The sequence below is a fragment of the Lynx rufus genome, unplaced genomic scaffold (genome assembly GCF_022079265.1).
Source record: "Lynx rufus isolate CCGP_SWC_20201006 ecotype Redwood Valley unplaced genomic scaffold, mLynRuf1.p SCAF_11, whole genome shotgun sequence".
Classification (NCBI taxonomy): domain Eukaryota; kingdom Metazoa; phylum Chordata; class Mammalia; order Carnivora; family Felidae; genus Lynx; species Lynx rufus.
The window spans coordinates 34,512,296-34,529,097 of NW_025814825.1; the positions used below are offsets into that span (position 1 = coordinate 34,512,296).

General features: G+C 51.2%; 2 protein-coding genes across 10 annotated transcripts in view; both read left to right on the forward strand.

Moving 5' to 3' along the window:
- Positions 1–4,342, forward strand: part of EXOC6 (exocyst complex component 6) — a 229,691-nt gene extending 225,349 nt beyond the window's left edge. For all 9 annotated transcript variants that reach the window (XM_047073175.1, XM_047073177.1, XM_047073176.1 and 6 more), the window contains 2 exons: positions 1,859–1,971; positions 3,076–4,342. In XM_047073175.1, the coding sequence (XP_046929131.1) occupies positions 1,859–1,971; positions 3,076–3,208 (246 nt within the window). In that variant the 3' untranslated portion in view covers positions 3,209–4,342. The remainder of the gene's footprint in view (positions 1–1,858; positions 1,972–3,075) is intronic.
- Positions 4,343–5,611: 1,269 nt separating this feature from the next.
- Positions 5,612–13,684, forward strand: LOC124507003 (cytochrome P450 26C1). The gene is made up of 6 exons (XM_047073183.1): positions 5,612–6,227; positions 6,719–6,943; positions 7,427–7,702; positions 8,973–9,128; positions 11,036–11,365; positions 13,281–13,684. Exons 1-6 carry the CDS (start codon positions 6,024–6,026, stop codon positions 13,656–13,658), a joined length of 1,569 nt encoding a protein of 522 aa, XP_046929139.1. The 5' UTR covers positions 5,612–6,023; the 3' UTR covers positions 13,659–13,684.
- Positions 13,685–16,802: the final 3,118 nt, after the last annotated feature.

Below are 16,802 nucleotides of genomic sequence, written 5' to 3' on the forward strand. Positions count from 1 at the left end.
TAATCCTACCACACAAATAACAACCATTCTTAGCATTCAGTCAAATTTACTTCCAGTCTTTTTTGATGGGTTTTTATGTAATTTTAGTAGGAACGTTTAGTATAAGCATCTTAACAGATACTTATAATTTTGTGTGAACATCAATTTTAATAACTACATGATATTCATCTTACAGATAGATACACCTTACTACTTAACCATTCTCTTAATATTGAGATTTGGACTGTTTTCAGGTGTTTTCTTCCCCTTCAGTTTTTTGATAACACAAATAACATTTTTGAGATTAATTTCATTGTTCTCTACCTTTATTACTGTTTCCTGAGGTTCGATTCCTAGAAGTAGGATTACTGAATCAAAAAGAACAACCATTTCTATAAAGTTCTTAACCAGGTATTACAAAATCACATCCCAGAGATGTTATACCAGTTTTCATTTTCACCGTGGGTGTGTGTGAAAATAACTTTTCCCTCCTTTCACAAGGAGGGAAAACTGTACTTGTTGCCAAGCAAGAGTCAAAAATTACACAGAAGTTTAAATAAATTTAAACTTTAAATAACTTCTCTCTCTCAGACAATATATTCTTTTAACATTGTTTCGGTGTAGATCCTGTACCCATGTTTTAACTTTGGATGTAGCCTAGAATATTGTCCAAAGGAAAATAGAGTGGTTTTTATTTTATTAGTAATAGTTAATATTTTCATTATAGAATTTTCACCCTTTTTACAGGGAAGTCTCTATGTTAGATAAGAAAAGACTCAAACAAGTCCATTACCTTCGTATAGAAGAGCTAGTTTCTTGTAACCTTTGTTTAGGTTTTAATCACGCCAGAAGTTTTATCCTTCTTAGGGCCCATGGGTTGGCTCACATGTCCTATGAGTAAATACAAATGCTTCCTTCAATTGGAAGCAAAACCAGTACACCCCTTACTTATAAAGTGAATTAAAAAACAAGAAGAAAGAATAATATAAAAACTGAAGGAAGGTAGTAAGTAAAGTATTTAGCTTTCTGAAACAATTCAAATGGGGATAGGAAGTTGGTTTTAAATGGCTTAAGGGAGATTAGGGTTTTAAAGTTGGATAAGGAGTTTGGTGCTTTGGTTTAGGCATGGCATTGCTTTTAAAAGATTACTTCCATATTTGACAACAATTCTCACTGGAGATTATAAAGCAAATAGTCAATTTTAAAACACTGTGGAATACAAGAGGGCTTCTTTTTGTTGTTGTTTGTTTATACAAAATGATTGCCTAGAGTTAACAGGCTGAGTCCTGAAGCCCACATTTCATAACACTACTGAGGATCTGTCACCAGGGAGAATTCAGCAGAGGTTGTTTAATGCACTTAATTGAGATTATCTGAGCTTTTGGTTTAAATTACTTTGGAAAAGTCTAGGTACAAACGGCTTCTTTGAAAGGTAAACATACTTAACCTCTAAGAAAAAAGGTTCAATTTAAGTTCTTTGAAATTCTTCAAACAGGTAGTAGCACCAACCCTTACTAATTAAATGAGTATAAACTGAATAATGTGTAAAGATTAAATCTCCATACATCAGTACAAGTGTTAATATAATTCTATGAACAGTGTGTTTATTATTGTACACTTGTTTGAAAATGCAATCAGGTACCGTATTAGAAAATCATCCCCTGCCAATTTAGGAATTTCAAAAGTAAAAAGATAGTACATGCTATTTTGGTTATAAAGTATAGTTAACGATAAAGTTTAAAAATTGAATTCCTTATTCTGTTCCACCTAGGAAGGAGGGCACATTAAGATCAAGGATCAAGAATGACATATACTTTATGTATTAGCTGTGGATAAATACTCAAAAGTTGGTTTAACATTTTTGCCCTGTCTTCCTCAGCTCCTTGACCTGTTTATGGTTTGGGATTGGTCTACTTATCTAGCTGATTATGGACAGCCTGCTTCTAAGTACCTTCGGGTGAATCCAAACACTGCTCTTACTCTTTTGGAGAAGTGAGTATATTCTGAAAACATTTTTGCATAACATTTTAGCATTTTGTGATTTAGTGATGATTGAAGAACTAGAGATTTTCAACAAAAGAGAAATGTCTAAATGGAGCTTAAAAGCTCAGTCCATTTTAATGGCCAAAACATAAGCCTCTTTCTTTCTTGGTGCAGTGTTGGTGTAGTTTTTATATGAGATTGCTGTTTATGTTCATGTGAACAAAAATTTTCCTATTGCATCCTCAATAGCAGGCTTAATTGGCCTTAGGAATATGTTTACTGGAGATGAGTGAGAATTGGAACTTTTTTTTTTTAATGGCATAACACAGAAAGGTGTTTTGTAAAATGTGGCTAGCAATTGGCATGTTTGCTGTCGATATCCTACCATGATGGACTTGCATTCTTTGTGCAGATAGAGAAGTATGTGATAAAAAAAAAATAAATAGAAAAAATAAAATAGTAAGAACTGAAGTAACAGGACATTTGCTGGTGCATCTTGTCCAATTAAAAATGACAGAAGTTTAGGGGTTACTTTTCCCTCACTATGTGACAGATTTTCCTTTCGCTTAACCATATTTCATTTTAGGTATCAGTATGAAAAATATCTATTATTTTCCCACATTTCAAATGTCTGTGATGTATTTGATGTGAGAGGACAGAAAGAACTGTTTAAAATAAATGTAAATTTACCATATCATGAAACACTACTGAGGCCAAAAATAAATAAATAAATATTGCTTTAAATTTTCTAATGTTATTTTTCTTTCACCTTGTTTTGCTATGAATGTGATTTGCAGAGTCCATAGAGGGTATGTATTTTAGCATACTTTGTGGAATGATACTAGAAAATAGTATGATATTAGAAAATGTAACATACTTTAGATTTACATACTAATGCAAAAACACTACTTCATATAGAATGTAAAATGAAGATGCTAATTTTTTGTGTGGTTGCTATCTCTGTATTTTTATTAGTACCTATTTTCTTTGAGGAATATTTTTCAAGCATAGGACTGGTGTGAGATAATTCAGAGCATGCCAAGATAATTTACTTATGACAGCATAGCTTTTAATTTCCTTTTACCAAGCTTCTCCATTCACATATATTCCTAGGATGAAGGATACTAGCAAAAAGAACAACATATTTGCTCAGTTCAGGAAGAATGATCGAGACAAACAGAAGTTGATAGAGACAGTCGTGAAACAGCTAAGAAGTTTGGTGAATGGTATGTCCCAGCACACCTAGACTTCGATTGCACTCAGTGACACCAAATCTGTGATTCAACATTGATCTCTAACAGGCACAGGTCATGATACAGTAATTTGGTTGCAGAATTAAAAAATGGAGTAGAAAAAAGACACTAATGAGAGATTAAACAAGAAACAATAAAAATATCATTTCTACGGATTTTTAAATAATTGGATACTATTTTATATGTGGAAAAGGTGACATTAATTTTTTTCACTTTTAGGGAAAAAAGGTAAAACATATAAATCAGGTCAAAAATTGTATATGAAATTGATTGTAAATACATTAGAAAAACCTTATATGCCTCTACATATAAGTATTTTTTTCTATTCAGACTTGAATGATTTTTCTGGGTTCTTTTCATCAGTATCCAGTTTTGGAATGCAATCATGTCTGATATGGGAGTATTTCACTGTCATTTTGTGACTGTTAACTTTTATTTTCATCTCAATATGATTTAAGTAGACTAAATTTTCCAGTTCTGCAGATTCGGCAGGGGGGTGGTATACAAATCTTTAAAGGTCCCTGAAATCAAACTTGATTTCTGTAAGAATATGAATTATTTGTTCTCCTTGGATGGTTTAATTTAATGGTTCTGAATATGAAGAAAAGGTGTTTGGATTTTCTTGAGATGCAGTGTTGCTGTTGAGCAGGGTTAATATTTCTAACTATATTGTTTGTAGCTGACCCCATTCTAGGATTTATTTGGTTTGGTTTGGTTCAAGTTAAAAGAGGGCAGGAACGAAGTGGGGTAAACTACTTGAGGTGCTGCTTGTGCTAGGGTAGATATGTTCCTACACACAGAAGTTGCCACAGGGCTCAGTTTCCTTTCTTCAGTAGCAGATCTCAGTACCTGTCCGCGGTATGGAAACAAGCCAAACCAAATGAACTCTGGAAAATCTAAAATGAACGTACATTTTCTTCTGTGTAAATTACCACCATGGTCCTAATGATAATATCAGTCTGATCGCAACTTTCTTCTCATTGTATTTATGCTGAATATTTCTTTTCCATTTTCAGGATTTATGCCTGTAAGAAACTTATACTTAACTCTGTAAAATAAGTGTAAAGAATTATATGTACATTTCTTGATTTTGTGTGAAATATTAAAAATGTTGAGCAAGTTGAAAATGCATTGCTCTTGCATCTATTCAGAGCTTCCTGATTTAAAATAACTGCTTCCTTCAGAAAGACTGTTGTTATTCCCTAGTTATTGGAATGGGGAGTGTCACCAAAACAAAGATACAAGTATTTATTGACCGCCTCAACCCTAAAGTACTGCACATTAAAAAAAAAAAAAAAACCTACATGGAGAACATGGTAATTCTTCAGGCACAATAAAATCTGGAAATTAGAAGAGAGCGGTGAACAGCTAGCTCTTTTTGAAGACTGTGGAATGTGGCTGCCCCTCGCGCGCCTTACCCAGCCCTGCAGGGCATTCGGGATGTCTCTCTCTGGCTTTCTTTGAGGCGTCCCCGGATCCGGAGAGACGCCGCCTTAGGACTGCTTGGAGTAGACCACCGTGGGTCCATGGCGGTGATGGTGTGGGGTTCCCTTTCTTCTATAATACATACAACATCCCGCCCCCTTCCCGCCAACCCGCGGGTGGCACTGTAGGGACCGGCACGAACCCTGGGGCATTTGGAGCCCTCGGACGGACCCACACAAAACGGGAGAAGCAACCAGGTAGACTGACTGGGGTCGAGCGGGGTGGCCTCCGGAGTGGGAAGGAACGGTGAAACCGGCCCTTGAGACCCGTAGGGCGCCCGGAGATCTCTACCTCTGGTGGGACTAGGGTGTCTCCGTGAAGCTCTGGGCAGCAGTGACACACACGACCATGTTTTGAAGGGGTCCCGAAGTGGTAGGTCAGAAACCGGGGCGGTGTGGGGATGTCCGGGAATCTCGACCCCGGCTACCCCTTGTAGGTGCTTGCAATGCGAGGCATCTAAGACCCCGGTTTCCCTGGGAATTGAAACAGAGCAAAGGGGATAACCCTTTAACCTTGGAGTGCCGGAAGGGGAAGGGGTACCTGCAACCCCGAGGGTGGGGATGCCACAGAGCCCACGTTAGCGGAGAGCGCGGGGTTCGCCCACCCGCGGGGCTGCGGCGTACAGCCGGGCACTTCTGGCGCGAAATCGCAGGCCCCGCCCGAGGATCGGCGCGGGGCGCGGCCCCCAGCCCAGCCCGAGCGCTGCGGCGGCTGCCACTCCTTACTCCTCGTCCCTGGGTGAGCGTGCCGCTGCCCACCGCCTCCAATCACTACTCTGCTCGGAGGGCTTTAAATATGCATGGGCACGTCACGTTGTATGAGTCGGGACCGGTCCGTAGGGAGGGAGCCAATATCTATATAAATGTGGCCAGGGTGGGCCGGGAAGAGAGGGAGGTGGGGCGGGGGTCTACAGCCCCGGTGACCGCAGCCCAAGTTGGCGACACCGGTGAGTTGCTCCTCTCTCGGCTCTCCCTGGCTGCTTCTATCAAAGGAGCGCTGACTCGGGGAGGAGGTGGGAGGTGCCGCGGGTGCCGGGCGCCCCGGTCCCCAGGCAGCCGGCACCCCAGCGAGGACCTGGCATTTGGGCCCAGAAGGCGTCGGACTAGAGGAAGGCACGTTCCCTAAGGGCGTGTGGTCACTGCCGCCTTCTACTACCGGTCTGCTTCTGGAGCGAAGTCCCTGTCCGAGGTTACAAATCTCGGTTTTGGTCCCCAAGCCCCAGGCCCTTTCCGGACCGAACAGGTGAGCACTGCGTGCTACCAGCGCCCCAGCTCTCGCGCCCCCAGTGCTCCGAGCCGCCTGGCCGCCCCCCGCAGGCTCGCCATGTTCCCCTGGGGGCTGAGCTGCCTGTCAGTGCTGGGGGCAGCGGGCACCGCTCTCCTGTGCGCCGGCCTGCTGCTCAGCCTGGCCCAACACCTCTGGACGCTCCGCTGGACGCTGAGCCGGGACCGGGCCTCCGCCCTGCCCCTGCCCAAGGGTTCCATGGGCTGGCCCTTCTTCGGCGAAACGCTGCACTGGTTAGTTCAGGTGAGTGGCTCACACCCCATCGTGCTCTCACCCCGACATGACCCCTTCCTCCCTGACTCTCACGGGACCCTCCTCGCTCTCAGTGTGCTCCCAGGGTTCGTAGCCGGTCTCGTCCTATCGCCCAGGGCCCCAGAGAGCATACACAGACCTCGCCTTTGTCCAGCTGCTCCCTCGAAGGGACCGTATGTCACCGGGGTTCTCCCCAGCGCTACTTAAACACGACACGACACGACGCCAGGGTGAACAGAGGGGTTCTAAGAAGCATTCGCTCTATACCCTGCAAGCACATAATCAGGAAGCCCGGGCCCAACGGGAACAGGAGAATCTACATTTCAATAGGGTAGTCGCGAGGCCCATTTGAGACTCGGTTTTGTAGAGACTCCACGCGCTGGCCTGGAGCAGGGAGTTGTTACCGAGGAGCGGTTGGGAGGCCTGGGCCAGACCCCCAGCCGAGACCCAGCAGCTCCAGCCTCGCTCCGCCTCGCTTGCAGGGCTCTCGCTTCCACAGCTCCCGCCGGGAGCGCTACGGGACAGTGTTCAAGACGCACCTGCTAGGCAGGCCGGTGATCCGCGTGAGCGGCGCCGAGAACGTGCGCACAATCCTGCTGGGCGAGCACCGCCTGGTGCGCAGCCAGTGGCCGCAGAGCGCGCACATCCTACTGGGCTCGCACACCCTGATAGGCTCAGTCGGTGAGCCGCATCGGCAGCGGCGCAAGGTGAGCCAAAACCTGCGATTCCTGGGCACCTATTGTGGGCCGGGCCAGGGCTAGGTTTCAGGAGCACACTTGGAAGCTGGCAGAGCCCCCTGGCTAACCAGTGGTGGCTTTGGTCCAGTCCCTTACCTTTTGCCGCTTTGGGTTATAAGGCTAGGACTGGGAATTAAGGGACATTTCATCTCCAATCTTCTATGTGTGGATGATACCAGAATGGGTGGGGAAAAGGGACCAGAAAGCCCCCCTTGGAGAGGGACCAGGGACGACTTCCCGGAGGGAGTGGCAGCTGGAACCTGGATGGATGGGAGGGACTGTAAACATCAGAGATTTAGAGTCTGGGAATGGCGATAGCAAAAGCCAACACATTTAGGTCTGGGCCGCTTAGAAGAAGAGAAGGGGACCGACATTGGCATTCTTGTGCCTCTGGAATCGCGGAGCAGAGGAAGCCGGACCATGGCCAGTGCTGACCCCGCGGGCTTCCCACAGGTCCTGGCTCGAGCGTTTAGCCGTGCGGCGCTGCAGCGGTTCGTGCCCCGCCTGCAGGGGGTGCTACGGCGCGAGGTGCGCTCCTGGTGCGCGGCCCGCCGGCCGGTTGCTGTCTACCAGGCCTCCAAGGCTCTTACCTTTCGCATGGCTGCGCGCATCTTACTGGGGCTAAGGCTGGACGAAGCGCAGTGCGCGGAGCTGGCCCGGACCTTTGAGCAGTTTGTAGAGAACCTCTTCTCGCTGCCCCTGGACGTACCCTTCAGCGGCCTGCGCAAGGTACTGCCGCTCTGGCCTCAGACCTTCCTCGTGGGGCTTCCCAGCGTGGGTGTGTCTTCCAGGCGGAGACCAGTCACTCTGCGCGCCCCACGCGTCGCCTCTCCGGGGGAACCGAGGCTTCGCCCAGGGTGGGGAGGTGGCATGGTGTGGCGGTGGGCGTCGGGGCTGGCCTCTGTCCTCACTGGCTGTGCGATCCCAGCCTCTCCGGGCCGCGCCTGCCGGGCCCGCGCGCTCGATCCAGCAGTCGCTGGCTTCCTGACTTTGGGTCTCCGTGGTGGGCACCCAGGCCGTCATCCCAGCACGTCTCCAGAGCGGTGCCCCCTGGCCCGGCCTCCAGCGCCTTTGTGGAAGCCCGGATGGCTGCGGAACCGATGGGAGCACCAGCCCCGCAGACACTCCCCCGGCCTAGCCCGGGTCGGAGAGGTGTGGGTGCCGGCTTCCCGTCCGCGGCCCCGGCCCCACTGATTTCTGGATCAGAGAACCGCTGCTTCTTCAGACCTCAGAGCTGTGGGCCAGGCCCAGAGAGCAACCAGGAGGGCCGAATTTGCCTTTTCCTTGTCTGTAAGCTGGGGCTTCTCACTGTCCTGATGCCTTGGTTTTTGTTTCCCCGAATAAAAAGAATGGTTATGTATAAAGGGGCATGCTGTAGGCTGATGGCTTTGAATGCTTTTTCTGATTTAATCCTCTCAGGCTGCAAAGTGTTATTATTCTTATTTTACTGGTGAAGAAACTGAAGCTCAGAGGTTAAGTGACTTACCCAAGATCACACAGCCGGCCAGCAGAGGCAGGATTTGAACCCCATCTCCTATGATCTGAAAACCCAAGTGCTCAGATGCTTTTGCTGTGTTGCTCCCTGAACTGCCTACCTCTTGCCTACCTGCTTACAGAGGCTAATGCTTAGACCCACCTCCAGTAGTGTTCTCTAAGCCAGAGCTCTTTTGGATCCATTAAAGTGTGCCTTCCTGTCTACACTGGTGCCCACTGCCCCTGCCTAGTCTAGTGAAGGCAAAGGGCAATGGACTGATTTCACCCCACCAGGGACAGTATGGAATGTGATCACCAAGAGAGAATTATGTGTAGAGATGGTGGATAAATTCCTGAGCATTTATTGAGCTCTTGCTATGTGCCAGGCATGAAGCTAAGCTGAGAAACTTGACACCTGGATCTCAGTGGACCAGAGCAGCCCAAGGAAGAAGATTTGGGGGTTAGGTGTGCAGGCCTGGCCCCCTCAGACTTCCTGTCCCACCTCCCCTCTCTCCCCACATATCAGGGCATCCGGGCACGAGACCAGTTACACCGGTACCTGGAGGAGGCCATCGCAGAGAAGCTTCATGAAGACAAGGCTGCCGAGCTGAGTGACGCCCTCGACATGATTATCCACAGCACTAGGGAGCTGGGCCATGAGCTCTCAGTGCAGGAGCTGAAGGTAGGTGGTGGGAAGGTTTTACTTCTCCCCCTTTTGCATTCCTAGCAGGTCTCCATACACATGCTACATCCTTTCCTCCCGGCCCCTAGCAGAGTCCTGTTTGGCTCCACTTTAAGCCCTGGGAACTCCTTAGGGGGAGGGGAAAGGGGAGACATGGGTTCCAGCCATGGCTTAGCCATACCCACCAGCTCTGTGGCCTTGGGCCAGTCACCATCCCTCTCTGTAGGAGTGTGGAAAGGCATGAATTCTCGGCCCTTACTTACAGGTTCTGGCCACAAACAGACCTGCTTACCCACACCCTTCTCTGTCACTCCATGCCTTTGCTTCTGCAGTCCCCAGTCTATGAAACCACCTCCACTCCTTTTCTCTACAAATCCTAAGGGCTCAGGGTCAAACTCCGTATCTTCCTTGAAGCTCCCTCTTCTTCTGGAAATCAACATTCTCCTTCCCTGAGCCACCTTGTCACCTGGCACTGCTAACCTCTTTGGCCACTGCGTGGTCTCTCCAAGTTTAGAGCCCCTCCCCATGTATGCATAGAGCACAGGCAATGGAAGTAAGGAGAGAAGCTTTGGAATGGCCCCCAGGACCTGCTGGAGAACACAAAAAGGAGTGGAGAGGTTGGGGAGGCAGGGGAAAGTTAGAAATGGGAACACTTCAACCCTTCCAAAAGCAACTACCAGTCTTTCTGAGTTAATTTCCCACTTTCCAAGACCCATGCAGGGTAAGGCTCAGCCTTAGTTTCTTCTTTGAGAATGGAGCTAATAATCTGTCTCCTGACTCCTGGGGTTATGAGAGCTGCAAGAATCCAGGGGGTTAGAAGTAAATGAGTCCTGGGAGAGCCCCTGGATAGGAATAGTTCCTAGCTCTGAAGAGGAGTGTTTGACAGGGTGTGACAACACCCTCCAGGTTCTCAGGAAGAAACCCACTGATCAGGAATCTTCAGTTCTGGTCTGGGCATCAGGGGCAGGCCAGGTAGATTAGGCCTGGTCAGGAAGGACACTGGGACTCCCCATGTTGTCCAGGGCAGGCAGTTAGCCTTGGACCAGGTCATTCATACCACAGATATTATGATATATCTATTTGGTGTCAGGCTCTACACTGGGACTGAGGATATAGCGGTGAGCAAAACACAGCCCCTGGCCTTGAGGTGCGGGAAGGGAGGGGTACACATTCATCCCATGATCAAATAAATAAATGTATAAACACAAACTGTGGGTGCCACTAGGAACAAAGACACCAGGAGCTGGGAGGGCAGAGGGAGGCAGTAAGTGCTGGGGCTTGGAGGATGAAGCCCTCCTCTGTGCTTACTAGTCAGTGCAGACCAAGAAGAGGTTTAATCACTCACTGGACCACTCCACCCAGCTGGAGGAGGAAGCCCTGATGACTCCTTTGCTTGGAGGCTGGCGCCGCTGCTACAGGTGCCTTCCTCTGTCCTCCTCCCATCCCAATTCACTGTCAGGACGCCCAACAGGGATTCAGGCAGCACCACCAGGTGGTTTAGAGCACTGGACTCCTGAGCCCGGCCGCTGGTACTACCTTGAGCGCCTCTTGGAGCCTCAGTTTCCACTTCTGTAAAACGAGGGCAGTAATTGTGCCTTACTGGGTTGGGATGAGAATCAAAGGAGTAACGCTTAAAGCACTAAGAATAGCACACGGAATAAGTTCCTCGCGTCTCTGGGAGCCCTTCCAAAGTAAGTGGATAGATCCTGGTTTGGGCCGTTGCTATATGTGGCTTTCTCAAGGGGCAGACTTGGGATTCGATCGACTCCGGGCCTGCTTACGGAGCCGCCACTCTGGCTTTTGCTCAACGGTAAATTTGGGCCCTTTGCTCCCCAGCCATAGGGCCGGGAGGCCTTGCGGCCAGGGCCCGCTGCGGGAGACTCAGCGCCGCCCGGGCTGTCTTGCAGGAGACGGCTGTGGAGCTCCTCTTCGCCGCCTTCCTCACCACGGCCAGTGCCAGCACGTCCCTCGTCCTGCTGCTACTGCAGCACCCGGCGGCCGTCGCCAAGATCCGGCAGGAGCTGGCGGCGCAGGGGCTGGGGCGCGCTTGCGGCTGCGCGCCGGGGGCCGCGGGGGGCGGCGCGGGGCCCCGGCCCGACTGCGGCTGCGAGCCTGACCTCAGCCTGGCGGTGCTGGGCCGTCTGCGCTACATCGACTGCGTGGTCAAGGAGGTGCTGCGCCTCCTGCCGCCCGTGTCCGGGGGCTACCGCACTGCGCTGCGCACCTTCGAGCTCGACGTAAGTGCGCGCGCCGCCCCGCACCCCGCCGCCTCCTGCCGCGGGGTCGACCGGGCGGGGTCGGGGGGATTAGGACCGCGAGGTCACCTCTTCCCTCCCCCCCCCCCCGGGGCCTCCGATTTCCGCCTACGAAGGGCGCCGAGCCCTGTCCCGTTTACCGGGAAGCACGGTTGAGGGGGCGCGAAGCCTGGCGCCTGGTGAGCGGATAAGACTAGGAACCCCGCCCACTTGAGCTTTCAGCGGCGGTGAGGGTCGGTCAACTCAATCAGAACCGAGTTTTAGAATAAGACATACTTTTCTCCGCGCAGCACTCCCGTTAGCCAGTGAGTGTGGGTGGGAAACAAGGAGAGCCCCCAACTGTGTCCCGTACCCCACCCTCTGCTGCCTCACAAGCAAGGAACCGGCCATTGTTAGCCCGATCTGGCTCCGTTTGTATTAAGCCCTTGGGCAATTCCCTCTTCGCTCTGGGCCTCAGTTTGCTCTCTGGAAGGAAGTAGTCTTGGTCCCTTCCAGCTCTGACACGTCAGTCAGGTGGTGTCAGGGTTGGGCGGCACAGTGGCAGCATCAGAGTGGAGCCCTAAACTTGCGAAACTGAGGATGTTTGCCTGAATGGCTGTCACTGCGGTCCCCCTCGACCCCCAGCTCAGTCGCTGGGCGGCTCCAAGCAGAGATGGGGCACTCCCTTCCCTGACCCTCGCTTTAAACAGCCAAGGAACATCTGTGGCCCATTCCACACCAGGGGTGGAGTGAACCATAGCCACCGGGATTCTGCCCTGGAGGAAATCATCAGGAGAGAAAGGAGGCCAGGGCCTATACTTCATCCCAAATGGATGTGAGGAAGATAGAGATCTGTAGTAAGGAATGACACCAAAATGTTTTGGGGGCTGACATTTGAAATGGAACAGCACACCAGCAGAGAGGGGGACCATTCAGACAAAGGTGGGTGGAATCATGAGGTGTTTACAAGTGTCTTGGATGCTGCATCTTGGAATTCAAACTTTATTCTACAGTCTCTAAGGGAAACAGAGGAAGAGGAGCACAGGTCCACCAGGGGGAGCAGAGGGAGAGCCATTGTCCAGTTTACAGATGGGAAAACGGAGGCCTAGAGAGGAGAGAGAGACAATGTTTTTTGGTGATTCCAAGATCTGTCACCTGTTGAGACCCACTGAATAGACATCCTGAAGCTATTCAGGCTAGGGAAGCAGGAGAGTTAGGGGGTTGGAAGACACATCAAAAAGTAGAATAGTTGAAAAAGCTGAAGGTGGATAGAGGAAACATGAAGGCTGCCTTACAACCTTTTAAGGATGCCTGGGTTTGAGTCCCATGTTCGCTTCCTTAAAGTGTGGCTACCAGACCTGGATATGATTGCACAGCAAGTGGAATGGGGGTGGGAGGGTGTTCGGGTAGAGAGTCAGTTTTCAGTTCAATGCAAAGAAGAGCCTTATAATTGAGCAGATCATAGAGGAATGAGGGTCCCTGTCATTTGTGTTGTTCCCGCCCATGCAGAGAGTGGGTGCAGAACTAGAACTTAGGTCTCTTGATCTAATGTCAGAAGAAAAAAGAAAGACAAAACAAAACAAAACACTGAAGCATACATAACAACAGATTACATTTACTGACCAACAATATATATGCCAGACTTATTCTATTCTCACAACAACAAAACGGGCATTTTTGTTCCTGTTTTACCAGTTAAGAAACTGAGGCTCAGAGAGATTGAGTATCCATCCTAAGGTCACACAGCTCACCAGAAAAGGAGCTGAAATTGGAACGCAGAGCGTTCGCCTAGCTTCCGGGTTAGATGAACGTTCCTGCCGATTTTTGGAAGCCTGTTGTTTGCACCCGGGGTGGAGGGTCGGGTCGGGCCTGGGTCCCAGGTGCCTCGTGGTCAGGTGGGTCTCCTCATTCCCCGCAGGGCTACCAGATTCCCAAGGGCTGGAGCGTGATGTATAGCATCCGGGACACGCACGAGACGGCCGCAGTGTACGGCAGTCCGCCTGAGGGCTTCGACCCCGAGCGCTTCGGCGCGGCGGGCGAGGAGTCGCGGGGCGCCTGCGGCCGCTTCCATTACATCCCCTTCGGCGGCGGAGCGCGCAGCTGTCTCGGCCAGGAGCTGGCACAGGCCGTGCTCCAGCTGCTGGCGGTGGAGCTGGTGCGCACGGCGCGCTGGGAACTGGCCACGCCTGCCTTCCCCGCCATGCAGACCGTGCCCATCGTGCACCCGGTGGACGGGCTGCGGCTCTTTTTCCACCCGCTCGCGCCTTCGGCGGCGCGAGATGGGCTACGCCTCTGACCCTCTGCGCTTCGGAACAAGGCTTGGCCAGCGGCAGCGGCGCGCTGTCAGCGCCGCCCATCTGCGGCTTCTTAGGTTTCTTAGTGCCGGGCAGGGCGCTCGCTCACTCGCTCAACAAACGGTCACCGAATGCAGCTCTGTGCCAGACTTTGAGGGCGGAGGAGCGCGAGCCCCCGCCACTGCGCCCACGGAGCCCGGGAGAAGCGCCCAGGCCGGTGGGAAGGTGCTTCCTGGGCTCTGAGCCCTGAGGAAGGAAAGGTCCTGAGCCCAGCCTCTTAAACCTTTACTAGGTTTGCTAACAGGGATGGAGGGAACAGATCTTCACTAGGAGCTGCGGGTCCTCGCCTCCCTGTGCCAAGCCCAGGAGGTTGCATGGATCTTGGGGCCGCGGGGACGATTGCCAGGGGAGGGTTGGACCGTGCCAGAGACCCAGCGAACGCAGCTGGGACCTGCAACCCTTGGGAGGAAGCGCATCTCCGGTCTGGCTTTGGGCTACAGTTAAGACGTACCGAGAAGGCGCCCAACGGAAGGCCGTCAGGGAGCGGGCCTCGGCTTGGGGCCCCGCGGCCACTCTGCTGGTCTCAGTCTCAGCAGAAACATGACTGTGGGCTCTCCCAGGGCTCTGAACAGCTCAATATCATTGGATTCTACTGGTGACTTCTTAAAAGAAAAATTCCTACTTCGAGAACGTGTTTAATCTTTCCACATATACAAGGGAGAACAGGCACATGGAGATGTCTCTAAGGCTGGATTGTTTTCATGGGAGGTTGAGACATAATCAGAGAGGTTTGGGATATTTCTAGCGATAACAGAAAGGCCAAGAAGAAAGTTTCCCTGCAGCAGTTGAGCGAGGAGGCTAAGGCTTAGCTGGGCAGCTGCTTCCTGGTGGGAAGGTGATGGAGGTTACCCAGGAAAGACCCACCCCAGAGTATGCCCAGAGCTGTCCTCCTGAGCACATCCCAAGAGCTGGGCTGAGAATTCTCTCTGTAATAGCTGGCTGCAGGGACCTTCTGGTTTACTACCTCAACCCCCTCCATGGCATAGGAGAAACAGAAGACTTCCCTGAGGAACTAGCAATGTGCTCCCGGGCTATTTGGCCAGTGGACTGGCCACCCCGTCTGGACTCCTCTACCCCATCACTTACTCCTTGCTCAGGCCTCTGGGCCTGTGGCTACCATGTAGGGCTCAGCCCTTTGTCCTTTCATAGTGATCCCTATGGCTTAAGGACTCTGACACAGAGGTTTCCACTGGTGTTTAAATCGAAGCCAAGAGCCTCCAGTGGCACCCTTCCCAACAGCCCACTGCAACCTGCCACCCATCTTCAGACAGGCCAGGGCAGCTGGACATGATGGGTGAGCCAGGGAAGTTGCCGCCCAGGCCCCAAGCTGACCCCTTAGTGAACCAGAAGGAAGCTAGTGCCCTCCTGACCTTATGCTTAAGGTGGATCCCCGGGCCAGAAGGAAAGGGGGAAGCAGCAGGCGCAGGCAGGGTCAGTAGCTCAAGAGCGCAGCGGGCCCTTCCGAGAGAGCTCGGCTGACACTGCCATAACCCCCATGCAGGGCAATTCATCACCCACTGCTGATCACAGGCCCGGCGCCAGGCCATGGGCTCTGGGAGGCAGTGGAGCCAGCAAAAGTGGCAGAACCGGGGCCTGTCCTCAGGGTGCTCCCTGAGGCTGCAGACAACATCTGGGCTGAGAAGCTCCACCAGGGGGAGGGGGCAGGAGGATCGAGGCTTGGGGTGGATTCCGACTGGGGGGGAGAGAGGAGAAACATAGGAAGGAGGTTCTCCAAAGCCTCCATGGTGTATGTGGTAAGAGAACTGGTTTACCTGCTCTGGGATCTGTACTAACTATAAGCTCCAGTAGGGGCAGCTTCAATTTCCCAGCGATACATCATTTTCAGTAATTTCAGGGAATATCTGAGCTCCTGTTTCAGTAGTTCCAGATTCTCTGAGGAAGGAGCATACTGGTTCTTGCCCTCACGGGCTGCATATGCTTACGAAGGAGGTAGATAATAAATAAACTAGCAAGCGAAAGAGTGAGAGTATGTCAGACGGTTGTAAGTGCTGTCAAGAAAATAAAAGCTGGCTGTAATACCTGGTACCTGGGGGCTAGACTCTGCAGGGTGGGAAGGTGGAAGACTTCCGTGAGGAGGTGACACGTGACTTCGGAAGGAACCAGCCAGCGGTGATCTGGGAAAGGTGCTCCCCAAGCAGAGGAAACAGCGAGTGTAACACCCTGAGACAGGAATGGGTGCCCAAGAAGTGGAAAGGGATCGGAGGGTAAAAGGTGAGGAAGGGTGCTGGGAACTGACCTGACTCGGGTCTCCCTCTGGGTCCTCACTCCCCTCCTCCAGCAAAAAAAAAACCACAAAAAAACAAACAAAACAAAACAAAAAAAACCCAAAAAACAAAAACAAAAACAAAAACAACACACTCTCCACCCCCAACCCTTAGCAACCGGGAGGCTATTTTGTAAACATCTTGGAAATATTTTGTTTTCCCGGGAACCAATCCTCATCCCGCCCACCACCACTGAAGAAAGCTTGGCAGGTTTTCTAATCAAAGTTCTTATCGGGTTGATAATTTATTGACCTCTTCCCCCATTCAAGATGTTCTTTAATGATCTTCACTTTCACATTTAATCCTTTCCTGCCTGACAACCCCGCTGGACGCCCCCGCGTGTCTCGATGGGCAGATTTATTAGAACTCTCCCCCTCCCCCGGCAATTTCCAGCACGCAGGCCCCACTCATCTTGTGACCCGGCGCGCGCTGAACTTGGCGAGGTGGCCCTGCAGAGTTCACTCGGATGTCACGGTCCGGGCTGCAGGGGTCACAGGCAGGTCAGGCCAGAGGATTGGGAATGGGCCCCAGGTCACGCCCCCGCTCGCCAGTTTTGCTCACCGGCCCGAGCGCTGTCTAGAAAGGGGCGGGCCCAGGATTTCTGCGAATCACTTCTGGTGCGTCTCGCGCGGTTCCTGCCGGTGCCCAGAAGTTGGCTGGCACCGTTTGCAGTCGCCAAACGGTTAGATGAAATGACGGTGGGAAAGACCCTTCTCTAGAGCCTCTGAAACACCGAGTAGGGTTATGCGGGAAACGCAGACTGCCAAGCAAGCTCTGTGGCGACTCCGGCTTGGAGCGTTG